The sequence below is a fragment of the Lottia gigantea genome (genome assembly GCF_000327385.1).
Source record: "Lottia gigantea unplaced genomic scaffold LOTGIsca_28, whole genome shotgun sequence".
In the NCBI taxonomy this organism is placed as follows: domain Eukaryota; kingdom Metazoa; phylum Mollusca; class Gastropoda; family Lottiidae; genus Lottia; species Lottia gigantea.
The window spans coordinates 960,119-982,565 of NW_008708898.1; the positions used below are offsets into that span (position 1 = coordinate 960,119).

Genomic DNA, 22,447 nt, shown 5'->3' on the forward strand with positions numbered 1-22,447 from the left:
TAAATATGATCAAAATTTCTAGCAAAAATGACTAAATTTGCATTGAACATAACTGTTAATTTTGTATGTGATTTCTACAAAAGTTAGTTCCAATGCAGAGCAAAAAACGCTTACAATTCTATGGAACTCTATTTCCAAATACATTTTATTTCAAATATTTTTAAAGCAGACAAATTAATTGTCTTTGCTCGATCTCTAGTTCAATTACACAGATCTAGGAAGCTTCAGCTGATGATGCTTGTTAACAGCATCAAGTTATATCATTTAAATAAATGGTTGGATGAACCTTAAATTTGTTATATACTCTTGTATTACTGTAAATAAGCCAAATCCGCTTGAAGGGTAGGCATTCAATATAAAATCAATAATGGCTGAAAGCTTCCATAATAAAATTGTTTGTACATTTGTTGTTGTGTAGATATAATGTGTGTTTATATATAGACAGAGTGAAAATCCATCTTCATGATGTCAAGCTATTACAAACTTTGTACTGAACAATAGTCAACATTGTATCATGGGGCAGATTGTAAATGAAGTAATTTGATTGGATTTTGCCCTGGCCAATATAGCCAGCCAGAGGCCTCAACAGAAAGTCTGTGAATACAAAGTTATGATGTTAACAGCGTTTCTGTTGAGGGCTCTGTAGTTATTATTGGATGTAGTTGCTGACAAAATCAAAACATGTTATGTGTGTTTATCTATTTATTAAGTTTTTTTTCTCAGGTTTAATATGTCAATATTTCATGTATGAAGAGGATAGCAATTAAAACAACATATCATTTGTATACCCATGGTTTATTATCACTTGCTTTTAAGATATATTTTATGATATTTGACAAGATTATACAGGGATTCTGTTGTATAGTTATGATACCAGTTAAGTGTACTGATAAAGACATACTTTTATTAGCAAAGTTTGATAATGTATACTGTGTGTTCATTCTAAGACTAAGATGTAGTATTCCTGTATATGATATTGCATAAAATGCAATTATTTTGATGATAGGGAATAAGGGTTGTAACTTTGAAAACAATGTTACAAAAGCACAGGCACAGGAAGTACATATAGGGTTATAAAATAAAAAATCTGTGTATGTAATATTTGTGAATTACTTTTAAAATACTGTATAAGAAATGACTTGAAACTCTTTCATCTTTACACTTGAGAATAAAGATTGCAGGAAGGCTGTAAATGTGATAACATGCTAAACCAGTGAACAAATATTGAGTTCTGCAAGGCATTTCCTTCAATTAACTGATGTAAACAAGCTATACTTACCATTCATGACTGGAGGCATATCACCAGGTCCCATAGGCATTCCACCATCAGGACCACCCATAAACTACAAATAGAAATATCATTAACGCCTTTATAGTCAGATACTATTCTTGATTTTAATTACTGATCCTTCATTCATTACAAAATTACAAGAACTAGACTTCGTAAAGAAATTTTAGGTAGGCTAAAAATGACTCAAAGAATATCTATAGATAAACCGAAGTTGTCACTTACCCCGGGTGGCATTCCAGGCATACCTCCAGGTTTCATCATTCCATACATACCATCACCAGAATTAGCTGAGTCACCTGAAATAAATATCATAATACTTATATATCACATATTACACGTTCCTTTTCTATGCTATAACAACATCTCATTAATAGTATTAATCTTTAAAACTCAATTGATATTTCTTTTATTTTCTGAAAACAAACAGCATGAAACAACAGTTACAATACTCATCAAATTCTCTATTAATATTTCTAATTTACTCTCAATGAATGAATTGAGCACTATATTAACAGTAAAATTAGTCAATTATTGTAAAAATATTAACCTTCAAAAAATCTTTCAATAATAATAAACCCAAACTTATAAACTTGACTTACCTTGAGGGCTAGGCATGTGAATAGGAGTACCAGGTGGGCCAGATACAGGACCCTGGAATCAAAACAAACATATAATTTACAATGATGTATACCCCTCATCATCCTGATTTTAACATTTCAATATTAGGCAAGATTATACCCAAGATTATACACAAGATTATATTAAGTTAATCGTTAACAAATGAGATCATATATCTTACACAAAATTTGGAAATAAATGTTAAGGTAATTTAACTTACATTATAACTACCAGGAGACGCTGATGAATAATTTAACTAAAATAAACAACAATATAATATCATTATCTAACTATTCTATCACACTTATATTTTACTGTATATTGCATGTATTCCACGAGTTTATCTTTCCCTTCAAATCTCATATTCTTGTCACTACCCATGTCATTCTTCAATTTGACCAGATGTTGAATAGAAATGAGTCTTAAGTCCTAAGAGCTAATGAAGTCGAGATGGTGAATAGAGAGAGAGAGATCAGTTCTGCAGATTACAAAGATTAATACTGTTCAGGGTGCTCATACAATAGAGTTATTTCCCTTTCATATCATTATACACCCAGTATATAGCATGAAAACTCTAGTTAAAGACAGAACAAGACTTACTGATGATGAAGATGTGGGTGGCCAAGGTCGACCAGGTCCAGGACCACCAGGACCTCCAGGCCTGAAAACACAAACAAAATACAATGATTAAAATTTAAGATTGCATTCACTAAATTACTGAATGTCTCTTCATTACTTTACAATTAGGTGTTATATCCATTAGAGTCAAAAACATAATGATGTTTTAAAAGCCTCACTTAGTTAATTTCAAAGACTTTTGTTCTATGAAGCATGAAATGTAAGATCAATCCTGGAAGGCCTGAAGACATTTGCTGTAATTTTTAATATGTTTTATCAATTGCACACCTACAAAAGGCTCTAAGGTTTTGTTTATAAAGAATCAACTTTGTCAATTAAAATATTTAGAAATCAAACGAATGTAGAAAATTAGTGATACTTACATAGACATGGGTGGCATGCCTCCAGGACCAGGTCCCATTCCAGGATTAGGAGGAGGGCCACGCATACCACTGTAATTCTGCAATGAATCATACACCTGTATAGAAATAGGGATAAAAGAAAAAAGAAAGTTAGTCGTCATGACGACGTGCTGCGAGGCAGGAATATGGGTAAACCACACCACAACATTAACGCACAGTCGCCAACAGACAAGACAGAATAAGTGAGAAGTGCAGATGAAAATTGAGCATACTCGAATAGAAAACAGACAAATTTTTTTTTAACAATCAGCCAAACAAACTTCATTTAACATACATGAATACAAGATGTAAAGTTTATCTACAATTAAATGAAATTAATGTCTATTTTAAAGACTTTTGGTCTGATTTTCTCCATCAAAAATTTGAACTGTAGTTACTGGTGAATACAAAAATAAGAAATTAGCATCTCTTAAAAGTTAAGTTATATTTTATTTGAGAAAAGAAAAGACTATTCGGTGGCAAGTTAAACCATTTCCCAAAGAAAATTAACAAAATTCAATAAATAAAATGCTCAATATTCAAAGATGAAATGGAAAGGAAGAAAGAAAAACAATGTAATGAAACACCAATATCAAGTTTAAAACTAATTTGTAGACAATATTTAAAATGCAACTGATTGATATTAGTTTTACAAATGATATTTTATGAAAAGAATTAATATGATTAAACAAACAATACAATATAAAAACAAACAATGACACTGATATTTTTCAATGGTATTTTACTACTATAACGATTTCATTCATCATTTCAGATTTTATTTTTTTTAAATCAATATTAATTTTATAAAAATATCTAAATATTGATAACATGTCATACCGATATTGAAACATGATTTTGTGTGTGCTACAGAATATGATAGAGATTCCAAGTTGGCCCAAAAGAAAACTTGCTTTTCCCAAAACCAATGTTTAACTCACAAAAAGCCCAATTACAAATTAATAAATAACATTGATACGTGTACATAGAATACTAGGAATAAATTTTTCTTTTAAATAATAAAAACTTACAGGATTCATAGGACCAGGCATTCTAACACCTGGATGATTCATTCGCTGCATTCCCATACCAGGATGTCCTGAAATATATAATATGATACATTGTCAACAATAATATATAATTTAATCTTGGTTGGTCTTGTGGGTACTATCCTCCATATTAGCACCCTTGACCATCAGCAATCAATTACAAAATGTCTGATCATTAATCAGCCTTCACTAGCCCACAAGGTGCAGAAAAGTAGGATCTAAAACTCAATTCATTTCATTTCAGTTCTGATCATTACTATTGACTGGAGAACCTCTAAGTGAAAATTTTACTAATTTCTGTCCCTGTGTATAATGCGAACCCTGGTTTGGCAAACACTTTTAAGAGTAAAATACTGTGCAATACACAAGCAAATATCCAGTATATCAAGTCTTAAACAGTGTCGTAAGCTGTAAACACAAATATATTTGTGCACATCCTGTACCGTTTAAAACTAACATGAGCAGTCCATCTGATTTAAAAGGTTGTTTAGAATAAGTAAATTCAGTTTTGCTACAAATATTGTATTCATTGATATTAAAATACATAACAAATAAAAGAAAGACAGACAGCTAGTGTTTATTTTGTAAAACAGCCTTTGCTACCGTAGCCAAATTTTTATTCTATATAAATTCGAATCAAAAAACAACCCCATGGATGACATTTGCAAATATCCTGAATGCAATATAGCAAATATAAAACCAGTCTTAAAACAGAGGCAGAAATGATTGAATTTTTTCTTCTTGATACATCAAAGGACGCTTCCAATCATTTCATATTGTACAACCCACAAGTTTTTATTTGAAATTAACATGTGAATGTTCTGAAAGCTAATCAACGGAAATCAAGTGTAACAGACAAAAGTAATTGCCAAATGCAGCTTGATTGAACTTATGTTTTAATGTGAAAAGATAACTATTTTCAGTTATATTTCTACGAATAAAAGTCTTGTTCTCTGGACATACTGTATACTATTGAAATATCCTTACCAAATATAACTGAGGTAATTAGATTATAAACAGATTTTGTAGATTTCCATTTTAAATTAAAATCTCAACTATTTTTTTGTCAGTTTTAACAATTTTCTTAGTGAATAGTTCATGGTTCAACAGATCAAACACACTTGTTATGACCAATTGGCAAGAAAATGAATGAAGAGCCCTGCTTTAAGTGATAAATTACTTTCTGTTACATTATATCCACAAGAGAAAGAAAACCATTCCTTTCTTGAGCTTTGAGTAAACAGAACAGCTGTGTAATAAATGTAGAAAGAAATTCATTGCCTGTAGGTATTGTCCAAGACTAATAAATAAAATAGACATGTGTATAGAAGAAGAAATAATGTATTGAATGCATTTAACATTATTGTTCAGGATGATATTCACAGTAAAAAGCAATACTTCAAGTTGGTGGCAATTTATTTTTTACTATAAATTGATTCAGACAATTGTCATTTATAAAACCACTTCTAAAAGCCTTTTAAATTGAATCAATCTTTTCAACTATTTTCTTAGTGTTGCCAAGTATTTATGCAGTAAGTTACCGCATGTTTTTCCTACATTAATCATTTCGAACTGAGTGTTGACAGCATGTATTGAGAACAGTGTATTGAGAGAGGGAGTGTTGAGGACAACACAAGTTCAAAGGTATTGGAGTTTTAGTTTATATATCAAAAGTGACATGTGATCAAGGCAGGATTCATGGAAGTACAGAGCTAGAAAAAGACATATCTGGTGTTGTTTTAGGGAGATGAAACCTACCAAGGTTGTGAAAAGCATGTTTTTAACTGAGCTGTATTATGTGATTAGTTCATGTCTGTGTAAGTTGATGATCAGTGTTTTCGATATATTAATTATTTTCAGAACCTAATTGTCGAGAAGTAAAAAGGGATCAAAAATCAAATTGAGTGTTAAAATGGTGCTGTGATATATTTCTTTTTTATCCAGCCTCTTGGTAAAATTCTTCAAGCTGACAATTGAATCCAAATTACGGGAAGCCATGATAAAATCATGCCTTTTCAAAAAGTAATAAAACATGAAATGAAATGAATGGAGTTTTACATCAAACATGAATGAATTATGAATAATTTAAATAGAAACCTTAAACTCTTCAGACATTTTTCAACTTCTGCGACATGACACTTGAAATGTTTTGAGCTTAAAATGGATACATTTGTTTTTATCACATCTATGTTATTTTTAACACAAACGTTTTGTTTTAATTAGAATTGGCAGAAACACGACTGAATAAATAGTCATTGAAGACTGGAAATAAAGACATGAACAAAACGGAAATAAGAAAAGAGATGGAATGACGTTTGTCTGTGTGAAACATAACAGATGGTGGCAAGCACTTGAAGTAAGATCATCTTGGAGTAATCATAACATTATAACAGAAAACAACTTGTTATATACTCTTCTACATGTGATAAACTGCAATAGACACTTTGTGAATGTAATGTATCAAATGAAAGGGATTATCTGTATCATTAGTTATATGCTGTATTCGGACAGTTACTAGAAAGTTTGACAGTTGGTAAGTCATGTATTTTGTTGTCAGAAACAAACAGGATATGAATTTGTTGTTCCTTGTTTGATGAACCCTGAAGAAACACTTCTGTTAAAACTCATCATTCATTTGATGATAATCCTTTTTTTTTTCATAAAGTTTTATTAAGAGGATTGAGAGAAATGTAAAGTTAGTCAGTAGAACAGTATGTAGTTTTAGAGTGATTTGAACATATTATAAATACAAAATGTTTCTTCACTAGTATAACAGATTGTTTTTGCAGATCGAACATGTTGATAAAAGGGGCCAAATAGACATTCTTACACATAACATTGAAAAGAGCTACTTCAAAATGATTTGCAAATACAAAATAAAGTTTCATTGAGCATTGAGGCCAATTCCACCAAGACAGATAGTACCTTTTTATACATCAGTACACCATTTATTTTAACTAGGGAATTTATATATGAAGAAGATATAAATTTGTATTGTTTTCATAACAGATGTTTATCATAGAAGAGAAAGACAGGAAACAACCTTAAAAACAACAACAGGTAAGATCAACAATAATCAATAAATCTTTCTTTAGTTTTTACTGAACATAGTGACAAGTCTCCCTATTATTTTATCTTACTATGCAAATGCACACAAAAATGTGGCAGATGAAAAAGCGTCGAAATATAATCAGTCTTTAAAGTCCAATTTTACAAATTCAAATTGATCATAAAGAATAGAATATTCTAGTGAATGGGAGAATTAAAACACTGGAGAGGTAATAAATGTTTGATGCACATTAAGAGAAACATTGATATTGAAATAATGTCTGGGATAAATTCGATCTTTAAAATGTTTTTTTTTTTAGTTTCCTACAATATTCTAGCCAAAATCCATAAAGCAATGTTATTGAAGAGAAAGTGATGTTTTGTTATTGGTAATAGTAACATTTCTCTTAATGTACAAGATTTATTCTATTTAGAAAGGCTGTCAAGAAACTATTTCAATTGAGCAAAAGATTTCAAAATTTTTTCTCTTTTTTTGTAGTTTAAAATTTTTCAATATCTATCATGCCATAGCAATTAGATACAACTTGGAAATTGTAAATATTTCTTTATGAATTCTCTCTAAAACTGAATTCACTTAATTTATTCAAACAGTCTAATATTAATAAGCTAGCCCTTATTTCAGTCTAGACCCTACTTTTCTTCAGTTTTTTTCTATTAGTTTTCATTTTTAGTAAATGCACATCTAACAACCATCCTCTTGAACAATTGTCAAATGCTCCTGATCTCTCTAACACCTATATTGGAATGTTAACCTCAATAAACTATCTATCTTGATGAATATTATGTATTCCGAACATGTATCAACAGCATGAGATAAGCCCCTTACAATTTCAAGAGCCGAATCTCTTGTTGAATAAAATTGTTGATATCTTGCATTTGTGAAGTGAGATTTATACAATGTAAGTCTTTTATGGATAATGGTTTTATATCTGAAACATGTCAACAGCATGAGCTAAACTCTTCTCAAATAGATAAATGAAATCCAGACAAAATTCACTTAAACTATCATTTTAAATTCCATTTTTTTTCAAATAGCAACCTTGGGCAAAACATAAGATTTTAATCTTCAAGTGTCTTCTGCTACAGTTTTTATTATTCCTTTCAGAAGCTAATTAATAAAACATGAAAGTGGTGTTGAAGAGAAAAACGTGAATTTCATAGAAAGATAAAATGGTATGACATTCTATGATTGACTACTTAGTTCTTTCATACAAGTTTTTGATGTAAAGGAAAATGAGAGGAAATTAAAGCAGACTAGATAGTGTGGAGTAGAAACTTATTAAAAACCTGTCAATACATTTATCATGTTGAAACATGGAGGCCATCATGTACCTAACTCAATACAGGATTAAGCTTAGTGAAGTATGGATTTATAAATGTACCATCAGAAATAAGGTAAGTGTGCTTCATTAATGCTTAGACAAATTATGTTCACTTTTAAATTATCTAGTACATATAGAATAGATCTGACTCCATCTGCCAGCTTTGATCTGACAAAATTGTTAAGCATGTCGTGGGTTATTTGATATTCTACTAATTCTGTTCCATAAAACATTTCTTTACCATGTGGGGGGAATTCTGGAATTTTCATTGTTAAAACATTGACTATCAGCGTCTTATCTATTTTAATAGCTTTTTTGATTGATTAGCATATATTAGGAGAAGTTTGATACTATTGGTTAAATACTAGAGAAAATGATAAGGATTCCCATTAGATCATGGATGGGCTGAAAAATAAGGAAAGGATAGTCCAGATCTGACTTGCTCATATTATTGGATTCTTTGACCCCAGTGTTCTGTCAGGACATCATAGATTTGATATATTCTAACCAACTGACCAGAGACTGCTGGCATTGTTTCTAGCAGAGCAGTTTTATCAGTACTTAGCTTTGAGCGCCCTATCAGGTATTTAGAGAGAGTAGACTTGACTAACTCAAGCCAAAACATTAAAAAAAAAACATTGGTCATAACCCCAAACTGACTATATCTAGACATAATGTAGTATTTTACAGGTAAGAGTCAATTTCTTCAAATTTGTTTTAATTCGAGATTAAGATGTTATATTTAGTGTTTTTTCCCTGCAGGTTACTACACTCCACATTCTTCTTTAACAGTTATCTTAGGCAAAAGTCAGGTCAAAAATTGGGCTCACAAAACAAGTCAATGCTTAATAATATACAGAATTCATCAATTGTATTCACTACAACTTTTTCAAGTGTAGTCAACTAGACAATATGTATAGACAAAATATATCAGAAATAAGGCTAAGAAAGTCTAAAGGTTTTTAAATTGAGCTCCATCAATTTAAAGAAATAATCATTTGTTCTAAAACAGGAAATGTAGTCTCACCTGGTCTTGGTTCCATGTTATTGGGCATTCCTGGCATAGGACCACCAGTGCTACCAGGGGGCTGAAATATAAAATATACTTACTTTATTTTTCATCAGACAATCAGAAATATAAAACTGGTAGGAATGTAACCTCAGTGGAATTTACATTGTCAGCAGATCATGGATTTGCAATCCAAATATTGAGGAGTTTTTAAAAGTTATTTATTCATACAGAAAAGATTTAAAACTCTATCCCACTCTAAAAGCAGGTGTAGTTTAGTTCTCTTTTAACAGTTAATTTTGGTCTGACTATAATTTCAATGGAGTTGTTTCCCTTTACATGTGAAACTGTTTGTTTCAGGTATATATGCCAAGTTTAACATTGACTGATAGGTAAAAACCACTTTCAATTGCCCATAAATGTACAGGTGCAGCTACAATAGCATTCTATTATGCATTGTGTTGCACATAAAATGAACTAATCGAACCCTGAAAAAAAGTGAACCTTTTAAGATATTATTGCTGTAATAAAAATTACATAAATAATATAACAGGGCGTACTTCAAGCCTTTACAAAAGCTAAGACACTACAAAATGCGCTCTTCAATTTTTGAAGATATACCATGCATGTCTAGAAAATATGGCAAATGATGTAGCAAGCAACAAAAATGAATTTGTTGTTGCAGATGTATAAGTCTCCAGTATTCCTTAGATACTTACAGGATTAAAATCTATTTGATTAGGCATTCTAACACCAGGCCCTGGACCCGGACCCCGAGGGCCACCAGGATACCTTGGTGACATAAATTGCTGAAAAAAAGATAAATATCAATCAAAAAAGGCTCAAATTTCCACCACATGTGAAGGGGCTAACCTACATCATTTGCCTTACATTTTTCTAGACTTGCAAATCTAAATTTCACCAACAAAAAAAATCCTTTACCCACATTTCAAATAAATGCACTACCATTACCAAAAAAAAAAAAAAAATACACTATCAAAAAATGTAAACAACAAAAATTGACATAGACATTATATCTTATTTTATAACGACGACGAGGGTGAGCCCCTTTTCAACTGTGGGGAGAAAACTTTTGATTTTGATATAAATTATGAAAAAATATAATTAAAAAGAAAAATTACATCAACACTACAGTACAAGATAGAAATGTGAGGATTCTTTATGCTAAAAGGGCATTTGAATTTTGGAATAAATAAATGATGCATTATATTTTTTCCTTGATGATGAATGAAGAATGATATGGATGAATCTGGTTATCTATTCAAAATGATAAAAAATGTCTGCTTTAAATGGTTAAGATGACAAGAGTGTCCCCTTTATTTAGGTTAGTGAGTAAAAGAATGATTTTGGTCAAAGGTTATGACATGATGTGTATAACAGAAAGGCTAACTAGAAAGTGCCACACATGAAGGACAGATAGAAAGAAATCTGTCTCAGAATTTAAGTCAATTTATATATATACTAATTTGTCTAAGAATATAAGTTAATTTGTTAAAATCTAAGTTAATTTTGTCAGAATCAAAGTAAATTTGTCTCAGAATTTAAGCTACTATTTTTTAATTTTGTAAGAATTGAAGTTACTTTCATAGAATCTATGTTAACTTGTCAGAAGTTCTTAAATAGTTTGTCAAAATTTTGTCTCTATTATGTCTTTTAAAGTATCATGACAATAAATATTTATAATGTTTAGATTGCCCAAAAAACATTAGTAGATTTAGAGCAAACCTCCTCTGTCAAAATAAAAACCAAAGTTAAAAATAACAAAATATTCCAGAGATGACGAAATGATGTTTGGAAATGTCAGTGTCTGGTTGAACTAATCACTAACAAAATGCATGGTCTGGAACAAAAGCTATTCTGTAGCAAATCATCCTTACTTATACAGTACTTCACATCATAGGGTTATTTTCACTTCTTTTGATTCATTCAAGATAAAAGATTGCTGCACATAAAGTTAAAACTGGGAAGAAGTAATTGCAGTACTTGGTCTTGGTTTTGAAAACAGCTAGTCCTTGTTAACATAAAGTCACAAGAGTAATAAGTCTAAAGAAGACAGTTAAAAGATTACTAATCTATCCTACAGGAGAGCATGATGAAGAAAAACTGATGTTCAATGATACTCACTTGATTTGGACCCATCATGGGCCCTGGGGTGTGAGGGGAAAGCTGAGAACCACCCTGTCAATGCAAGTCAGAAAATTTAATGATTAAAGCAGATGATATTAATAAAACAAAGGTACAACACCAATACCTTCACAGAGACATTTCATTTTGTGGGTTTCTTCAGAGCACATACCATAGTTAAATGTGCTTTGATTGCTAGTTAGTCAATTTGCCCACTTGGACTCTTGAATTTTGACCGTAATATATATCAATATAAATAAACTCAAACATGAGGTAGTCATGCCAGGATAGATACCTAAAACACAAGATATCTTGAGACAATTTTTTTGGTTATTTGGATATCTGAATCGCAATAATGACAATTTACGTCCATGCAGCTTCCTGGATCCTCTTGTGGTGTTCAGTGGTTACCCTCAGGGAGTACAATCCAAGATTGATCGCGATTTCAAATATAAATTCAAAGTTTTTCTCAAGTATAACTTTCACTCAGATTTTCTGAATTTAAGTATTCCAAGTTTTGCCTAAATCAAGTGATAGCTTCCCAGGGCAATCAAGACGAACAAAGTGGACGACAACATTCTCCAAATTTTATCTGAATGTGGGTAAAAAATGTTTAAATGAAATGTCTCTTAGCTAAAAAACTAAACCCTGAGCATTCCACACCAGAAGAAAATAATCTCTTCTATACTTACAGGAAAAAAACTGGGAGGCATTGGACCACCTGGCATACCATCTTGTGGTGGCATTTGTCCTAATGGACTGGGTGCTGCCGCATTCTGGAATGACAAGAATATAATTCATAAGATCTTTGGATGTCGTTCAACAGGTAAGTGAAATATTTCACAACTTGCTTTTTCAAGACAAGGGTCATCTATGATAAATATGTATACCTCTGCAGCCAAACCTTGGTTATAGCCATTCCACTGTCAACGCAAGCATGGAATCAACCATTTTTGTCAGTTTGCTGACAGTCTTCTGGTTTCAAAACTTTGACAGTGATTTGTAGGAAAGGGAGGGTCATTGGGTTTTAAAAGAATGTTTTGGTGGAATATAAACTGGATAGAAATAATACATTTCAGGGCTTACATGGACAAGTCTCTTGTCATATAATTCAGATGGGGCAATAAACTGAGGCTCCATGTGCTACAGACTGCATGATAATTAATGATCAGATGATTTCTCACATGGCATAACTTTTCTTCCAATGTAAGACTCATTCATTTAGATTGTAACATGACCATGGGTAACACAATTCAGAAATACTTGGACAAATATCATTATAATTCATGTGTTTGAATTTATGAACCATGATTGTAACAGAGATTCAGCAACTGACTAGAAATTATCAATACACTTAACAGACACGGTTCACCGACTAGCTCTATTCTGTATAGTTCATACAGTGACTTTAAGGTGAAAAAGTGGCAAGATTGAGATTATTGATTATTTACACTGGCTGTAAACTGTGTACAATAGTCCGAAAAACTCTACATATATTTACAAAATACAGGGCAAACTTGACATATTCCATTTAGTAATATAAAGTCTAATTCATTGTCTAATCTCTACACTTCTTAAGTAATTTTCATTTTAAATCATCTTTTATCATTTTTCAAAGCAAATATCCATGATGAGACTGTGAAAATTTTATGAATATCAATTTCTTTTTTAAATAATATTTTGTTGATAAGATCAAAAGTGAGTGTGAGCTTGTAAAATGCAGACTTAAATGGTTTTAGTGAGAATTGATAAAATCTTTAACTTCCTCAATTTTAAGATATAACTTGTATTTCAATATTTCTAGCTGACATTTGAATTACTTGAACATTTATTCAATTTGTTTTGTATGAAATAATTCATTGATGATTATGACCAAATTCTGTTTTTAAGCAGCAGGCTTAAAACATAGTCAGATATTTATATTCAGATAACTGAAGATATTTTGTAATTTTTGATGTGTTGCTAGCAGGAAAACCTGTGCTACAAATGAGGCTGTCTACCACTGTCCAATACTAGGAAGATGAACTCTGAGTGAGATATAAATGCCTTGAATTTTCAAATTTGAAAATCAATATTTGAAATCAATATTTTGAATTGCATCAGTTATTTCGACTAAAATCCAATATTGAATAAGCCTTAGGAGAAGCATAAGATTCAGAGATTAAGAGTTTAAAAGTACCACCATTCCAACCCTCAGAAAATAAAGTAGACTAATTTCTAATGTGTAAGGAGACCCATTGCTGAGATTTCCTACATCCTTAAAGAACAGACCAGTCTTAGAACTTATATAACACTGCAAAAACTGTCATGTCCTGAATGATACGATTCATAAAATGTGTAACCAGACAGCGCTTTGCCAGTATAGTCTAACTACCTATTATATCACTATTAAATAAGAAAATCAGGCTACAATATGATATGGGTCTGGAAACATTGTTACTTTCATTTCAACATTATATCATTCTGTTAACATGTCAATTTCAACCCAGATGACCATGCTGACAAATTCTCCGGATAGTCTTAATTTTGAAGCTTGAACATTAACTAATATATTCAATAATTTGCTTTACCAGCTTGGCATATAGAAGTAAGCTATTTCACATTCGAGAATAATAATCAGATACGCACTGGAAACTTACAATGTGGTCAATACCCTTTCACATGATTTTGGGACTAAATCTCTCAATGACTGGACTGAAGCTACTTAAACGAATTTTGACCAATCATACTTTTAGTCTCAGAAACCAGAATTATTTAGCTGAGCTAATCAGTAATAGTGTTCACAGCTCACTGTCGAAATTTAATCCTTCAAAGCCATGTGTGTCCAGAATTATCTGCGTTTGAATGTTAAAGATATATATATATATATATATAGAAAAGACATATATAGAAATAGTGAGTAAAATTCCTAGTTTGAAGTATTTTTCGTGGCAAATGCAAATTAAGATATACTAGTAATGAATTGTATTGAATGTCATTTGGCTCAGAATTTTTTCAGGTCCATAAATATATTAGAGATGATTTTACATTTGAAACTATTTACCAACTTTTCACTATGGATTCATTGAACTTAAAAAATTGTGATGGTGAAAACACTGAGATCTACTAATATTATAAAATTCCATGAACAAACAGAAGGACATTACGATAATGCTTTACTGCATTACGTCCAAACCTTTTGTCATACTTCCTCCAGGACCTGGTAATACAAATTACGTTTTGATAGTATATATTGTCCAATCAAAATAGGTCCTGAAATCGAATAAAATCTAAGCCAATCAAATCAAATCACTTATTATGGATGCTTTCTTCTGGAAGGTAAAACAAAAGCAGTGTGCCATTAAATGTTTTGATTAATATGGATGATACAGAATGGAGTAAGATTTTCGGTAATGAATTGATAATGACAGAAAATCAAAATGGTATTAAGGAATCTATATAAACAGGTGTTGGCAAATTTGCATCTTTCCACAGAACATAGCAACTATTTGAATCATTCCACAAACATGATGACTGAGAATACAAACCCTTCTCTGAGAGATATTTCAAAACATGATATTTTTATTAGATAGATGTATTAGTATGATCTAATTGATTTCTTGTCACTTACAAGATATATTTTTCTGAGTGGAATCATTTACTTGAATTATAAAATAGGTCAGAATCAATTTTTAATGATAATATTAGTCATGATCAAGTACAATTCATGCTTTTAACATTTATTCTTGATTGCAAATTACTAAATGAAATAATACAAGCCCCACATTCCAGTCAAAAGTGAAAAATAACAGAAATATTTTCTAGATGACCTAAATAATATAAGCTTAAAATGTAGTGGTGAGTACAGTATAGAGCGACAGCATGTGAGCTATAAATAGACCACACATACAAAGCCCCAGTATAACAAACCAAGTGAAGGTAGAAAGCCTCATTTGTGCTTGGGAGTCTATTGATTATTACAGTACCATGTGATCACCAGTGGATGAGTCCACAACAAAAACAAGGTGATCATCCTTTCGAAAATATTGACAACATCTATCACATTTACTCAATTTATGAATTATTTAATTTGATCAGACATTCCTCTCCACTATATTTTAACTACCTATACTGCAAAGCAATAAAATAAATCAACAGCTTTCAAATCAGGCTGTGTACAAAACTTCAACTTCCCTTTTTCAAACTTGTTGACATAGAAAATCAATACTGAACCATCTTTATTTTCCAGAGAAAGTTTCTTCAAAATAAAAAATGGCATAAAAAACCATGTCCTATCCCCAATAATAAAAAAAACACTATGACATCATAAAGCTATAAGGTAGTTTGTTGAAAATTAAATTGCTTGTATTCTTGACTAGAGTTCAACATAAAGTGTGTCTTTAATGTGTCCTTGACTTGTTATATGTGTAGGATAAATAATTCCTTACATTATATATAACGCAAAATATTTCCTCCTTCTATTTCTTATACTTAATCCCCTATAAATTTCTCCAAAAATAACAACTCCTTAGGTTGACAAAAAAGAAAGCAAAAAAGTTCAATAATCTTATGACAGTAGCGTTTAGGTTTCACAAGGATCAGACAGCTTTCAATATTTCAACATCGAAACTTTTCACTTTCCAGGAAAAGCTTTAATGCCATATAACTCTATATATTTTTTTACTAACTGATAAGAGTTATGTGCGACACTTTTCATAATCAAAATCCTACATTCAATTCAATACATGCAATTAATCAGAAACATAGCGCTGACATTTTACCATTTCAGATATCAAATAGCACCTTAATATCAGTAATATCTTTACATGAGAATTAAAAACAGTGCGGAAGGGACAATATTCTTAACTTCTGTTGATCTCAATTGAATCATTTGTTAAATTTGAAACAAGTTGTAATTTATCAGTCACAAACACCATTTGGCTTTAAGGATGTCATAATCTAGCTCTAAGAACCAAAGACAACAAGGAAACTAAGAATAATACAAATAGAAGCTGTCAATGATACAAATATCAAAGCCAACATACATCATTTTTTTTAAATATCATGTATCAAACTTTAATCAAATGTAAAAACTGTTATGGATAAGACAATTACTGGTAGAGAAATATATGTTGTGTATCCATAAACAATTGACAGCATCTAGCACATTCTAATACATTAAAAAAATAAATGCATAAGAAAACTGAATTCTCTGTTGAAATTTATGATGTTGAAATAATATTTGTAATGTTGAAAGTAAATTATTGCGTCATTTCTCTGTGTGATAGACAATAGAAAGACTTGACCGGTTATGAAATTAATGACCTTCCTCTTAGCTTTAACCTTGTTAGAGCCTGGAAGACAATACAGTACAAGACAGTACTAATGACCGTCTAGAAAGGAATGATTTTTAAGTTAAAGGAAAAAAGTTAGTGTAGAAACAGTTTTGTAATAGACCACTAGGAATCATCTTAACTTTTAGGGAATTGAACATCTAATAGTATATTCTTTCAATGTTCAGCTGGTGAAAACTTTATATTTGTGAGGTCAATATGATTAAAATGCAAATCTGGATGTTTTGTTTTTATAAAGATGAATCTACTATCTAGATTATAACATTTTGAGAATGGATTATGCCATGATTTATCATTCCAAACAATTTCATTTCACACGAGACTAAACACCTAACCATAGAACAAAAAACAGAAACCAACTGAATTCTGATTTGATGAGAAAATAGGTTTGGTTGTGTGATTTTTTCCACTCTAGACAATGCTTGTTTTGAGGACTGGCAAATTGTTCTGCATCTGTTTGGGCTAATGAGAACCTGCAGCACTGTTCTGCAGCAGTTTACAATGAGGGAATTATTGCCACTTAGCAATATTGCAACTGTTGATGCAGAAGTTTATCAACCACAGTCTGTAGCACACAAGATCTCAGTTTATTGACCCATTCAAACATGTCAGCCTATCAGACCTACATCAGTGACAGACAGGGCCAGACTTGAAAAATTCACAGGTATATCTTGATCTATGCTGTCATTGAACATTGACCAACATGGTTGTAGATTAATGGGATAAACTTCTGTTCATTACATCTTTACAACTTCCTTGTGAAAATAATTTGATTGAACTAAATTTGGACAACAGAATTAACCATTTTCTTTATTTCAAACAGTCAAAAGATATATATAACATGCAATCTGTAGTATGCGAGACCTCAGTCTGTTGTCATAACTGAATGATTGGATGCTTTATTATGTTCTGCTGCGGGCACATGCACAGTCTTGGTCAGCCAAGAGTTTCACAAACTAACTGTGGGCACACTAGCAGACAAAATATCCCCAGTTGTTCGTTTTCCATTATATCAATAATCATGTGCGGATCATGCAATGGATGGAAAATGAATCTGATGAGTCTTGCAGACAATATCAAACTGGTTGGATATTATAAATCCTGCTCAACACATGCTAGATTTTACTCCAGATTCGTATGACATTAGAATCTACAACTGGGGACGTAAATTGACACCTAAAACCAAGCTGATTTTAGTGTTCTAGTCATCTGATTGGTCAATAAAAAAGATTCCTAGATTTACATTTTTTAAATCAATGTCCCTGCATCACTGAATGAAGAAAGGTTTCTCATAAGTTTTCTTTTTTCTTTTAGGGGTGCTACGTTTGTTTTCCATACTATGAATAGAAGTTACATTCCTTGTTGTTACCAAATGATGTAACGAGTGTCGAAGTGAGATATGCAGTCCAGTGGGCAACATGCTTTATTTTCCATAGTCAACCATCTTTATATTTCTGAATATTGTGATGGCAACTCAACTCATTTCATTTAAATTCTTAATTCAGCTTGCCATGTCCAAGATGCAAGACATATAAGTCTTCTACCTTTCATTGGAATTAAAGACATATGAAACTATATTTATGCCGCCATACAAGGAAGATTATAAACTTAAGGATGAAGGAAGAAAATAAAGAAAAGAAAAAAGAGAAAATAAGACTTACCGGAGCCATACCATTAACACTGTACCCTGAATTAACAAAACCCTGAAACACAAAAATTGAGAACAATGACTGATAAATAAATAACATGATCTCAATATTGAAACAACAAACTAGCACATATTGATACAAATATTAAGCTTTTTTTCACCATACCTTGACCAATAAGTAAAAACTTACATCATGAATGAAATTGTTTAAATATGGTAGGAGATAAGGTTCATGTGAAGTTCTGGGGTTGAAGTAGTACCTTCTCATTTTTTACCCTTTGTCAATATTGCAAGTCAGCCTTAAGAAGAGAACAGTCATTTGGATGGGATAATAACCTGTAGATCCTTGTGCAAAAGATTCCTTGAAAAAGCTTGAAATTGAAAAGGCAGTTTTACCCTCATTGCTATTCCTACTTTCATAGCCCTATCAATGGAAAAATGGTGGTTAAACTCCAAAGGACACTATCCTGACAAAATTTCCCTCATTGCATACCCATTAGTCCAATCAAGAACAGATAAATGACAAGAAACTTCAATTTAATTTAATAAATAATAATCTAATAAATATAATAATGTGTATTCGCTATACTTACATAATCATGAAATGCTTTTGCTTCACTTGAATGATCACATGTATCACGTCTTTCTGGTGCTGCACAATATAAATCCCAAAACACGCTAAAAATAGGAAAACAGAGAATATTGTAAACTGTTATCTTCTGGATAAAGACTTGCCAATTTTTCTGTATTGGTTAGTCATGTTACAACATATATAGAGCCTTGGATAGATACATCTTGATACAAATCTCAAATCAACAGCTTATATCAGTCACTATATCTGAACCCCAAAGTTCCAACCTACCTTCAACTTCAACATCAATTTCTTATATAGCAGAATCAATGTAAAATTATTTAATTAGACTTACCACCACCAAGAATGTAAAAATCCAGGAGGTTCTCCTAATGTGATATTTTTCTCCCATCGTATCTACAATTAAATGTAAAATAGTAATTAAGTGAATCTAAATAAAAAGCTGTAATATTGTATGATACGATTCCTGAAGGAAGGATAACAGTTTAGGGAAATTTTATCCGAAAATATACAAGAATTAATGTTAGTTTGATCATAATAATTGAACATGCCAACTTGAAGACAAGAACTTGAATGACCTCAGTATTTAAGAAGCAGAATTTCTGTTACCCAGAAAAATTAATTTGTAATCCAGAATATTAACTCTTAACATATTGCCTGCAAAATTTTTGCAGCTCTTGAAATTATGCAGCAATGTGAACCTGAAGGGCAGAAACTAAATTTTCTGTGAGAATGGTTACTATAATTTGTGATCAATACTTCTAACTATATCGAACTTCACAGAGAAGGGGTATGTAATATCTATACTCTTTGTCACAAGAATCAATATTATGGGTATAATCTCCAGTGATAAACAAGACCCAGCACTGCTGTAGTCTTATTTAGAAGACTGAATTTGATTGAGAGGAAGATCTTAGCACTAACTGAAAGTCATTCCAGAAACAATGCATGTCAAAGTTAAAATAACGAAGGTGTAAAGATTTTATAAAATAATACTTGTATATGTATAAGTGATGCAATTAAAAGCTAATCATAAGATTTTAAGAAAACTACAGCCTTTTTCACTTTTCAGAATTCAATGATACCAGTAAAAACTATAGCTTGTGGAAAACAATACTAAACTGTGACATATCTGAACCAATCTTATTCCGACTACTGCCACTTGTTTACTGGTAAATAAATATTTGACAAGGGCATGCAAATCCTTATATGGAAAGCTTTATCTTAAGATGGACAACCCTCATATTGGCATTCATTTAGCTAATAAGCTGATATGTTTAGTTTCAGACAATTTTGATATGACTTGGACTATAAGACTTTATATTTTATTTTGAAATTTATATGTAGACAAGAATTTTAGACTTATTTCAAAAGACATCAAGGAGCGCGTTTGATACGATTCAGACGAAGTTTGAAAACTGACCACAGATCACAAATAGGTCTTTTTCAGGACCATAAACAATCTAGGCTTATAATCTGAGTTTTATCTTTGGTCTTAGTTCTCTTGTATTCAATAGAAATTTTCCCCACAAGAGAAAGTGATAATCAGTCCGAAAATTTACTCTTGTCCGTATCATTTATGATTTTATCTAAAAATAATTTAGGAGGAACATGGCACCCAATTTCCATTCTAAGAATACGTCAGAGATAAGAAGTATTCAGTGCTTGGAGGACAAAAATTATGTAGATTGTCATGCACATGTAACAGAAGTCTTGTCAAGCTTTCCTTGCAGCACTGATAATTCAATTCAGAATGAACATGAATAATCAAGCTAGCTATATCATGGCCTATGGTACTATTTGACAATAAAAAGTTAACAAATGAAACTGGCATTGACCACTTGCAGGAAAAATATGTGTTCACAATACTCCTTGGCACACTCCTTTTTCCTCCTCTCGTTGAAAGATAATGATTCACACTAAAAATTAATTCACTGAAGTCCAGACAGAAAGGCAGGGTTCACACAACGGTCAAACATCACCAACCAGACAGGCACAATACAATAACAATGGGAATAATTCCAGATGATGTCCATGGGCATTAACTTACTTCTGAGAGAAATGTCTGTGCTGATTTCTGTGCCCCTACGTGTAATAAATATTCATAAACATATAAAGCTAATCTGAAATTAGAAAAAAATAACAAAAGATTAAAAGCGGAAAAGGATTCATGGGCGCCGCCATCTTGGATTTGAGAAGGCAACGTGGGTAAATAAAAAAGATTTCTACGATAGTAAATCACTAAACTTGTATCATAATATGTTTTAAATTAATCACAGCACACTGTGTTCTATTGTGAATTCATCATTCCTTCCAAATAGATGACAACATTTCCATTAACTGAGACAAAATGTAAACAAGACGAGTACAAATGGAAACCGGAACAGCCATTAGGAATGAGGCATCCCTCACGCGCAGGTGGAAATACTCCGCTTCAGAGACAAAGGATCGTCAATATCCAAATTAAACATAAAATATATATCCTAGCTATAATGGCTTCACATATAAATCCTTAATCTCGTGGAATTTACTCACTTTTCCCTGGCTTGAGCATCTGAAGGTACACTAGAACCTTTTCCTTTGGCATACATGCTGAGCGATACACTCGCAGGCACCTGTCAAGACATCAGGGACGACACTGACCCCGTTGCCTTGCCAACATCAAGTAGACCTGTCAAATAGCTAGTCTCGATTGGTCGGTTAATTATAGAAATCGAGGGGTAACTTGAAACTGACTACCGTTAACATCATGCGGTACGGCGACAAAGTCGTTTTGGCTTCAAGCCAATAGATCTAGTTAGGTATTAAAAAAAGCAAAACAAAAAACATTCAAGTTTTAAGGCAGACACTTTCATCCTTTTGTTTTACAAACAATTTTCAATCATATATTATAATAAATCTATATATAATCCAACGTATAAATTAATACACATGCATTTAGGCCTTAGATTGATTAAGAAATAATGGAACATTCCTTATTGTAGCCTAGATTTGTTCGGGTTTGTTCAATTTTATTGCCATTGTATTTGAAAATACGAGTGAAGAGTTGTGAGACCTAATTATCATGAACAAGGATGCGGATGATTTCACAGAATATCAATAAAATCACAACACAGAAATAAATGTGGGCAGAAAACCACAAATTTATCATGTATATTATTATAAGCGTAATAGACTATTGCGTAGAAAAAATATTCAAAAGATACAAATTTAGTCCCGAACATTACTGCACTTCATATACAAAATACAGGGTACGTTACATAGGTCTTTATGTTTCAGAACAAAGGTCGGGGAGGAAATATCTTAGACAAAACGTTATGCATGGGCCGCAGAAAAACACTTAGCATTATAG

The 22,447-nt window shown here is 31.6% G+C and overlaps 1 protein-coding gene across 1 annotated transcript; it reads right to left on the reverse strand.

The window, feature by feature from the left end:
* Positions 1 to 19,060: 19,060 nt before the first annotated feature.
* Positions 19,061 to 21,686, reverse strand: LOTGIDRAFT_118184 (hypothetical protein; the record flags this gene model as incomplete). The annotated part of the gene is made up of 4 exons (XM_009056553.1): positions 19,061 to 19,181; positions 19,430 to 19,491; positions 21,146 to 21,218; positions 21,631 to 21,686. The coding sequence occupies 4 exons, from the start codon at positions 21,684 to 21,686 to the stop codon at positions 19,061 to 19,063; spliced, it is 312 nt and encodes a 103-aa protein (XP_009054801.1).
* Between the last annotated feature and the right edge of the window lie 761 nt (positions 21,687 to 22,447).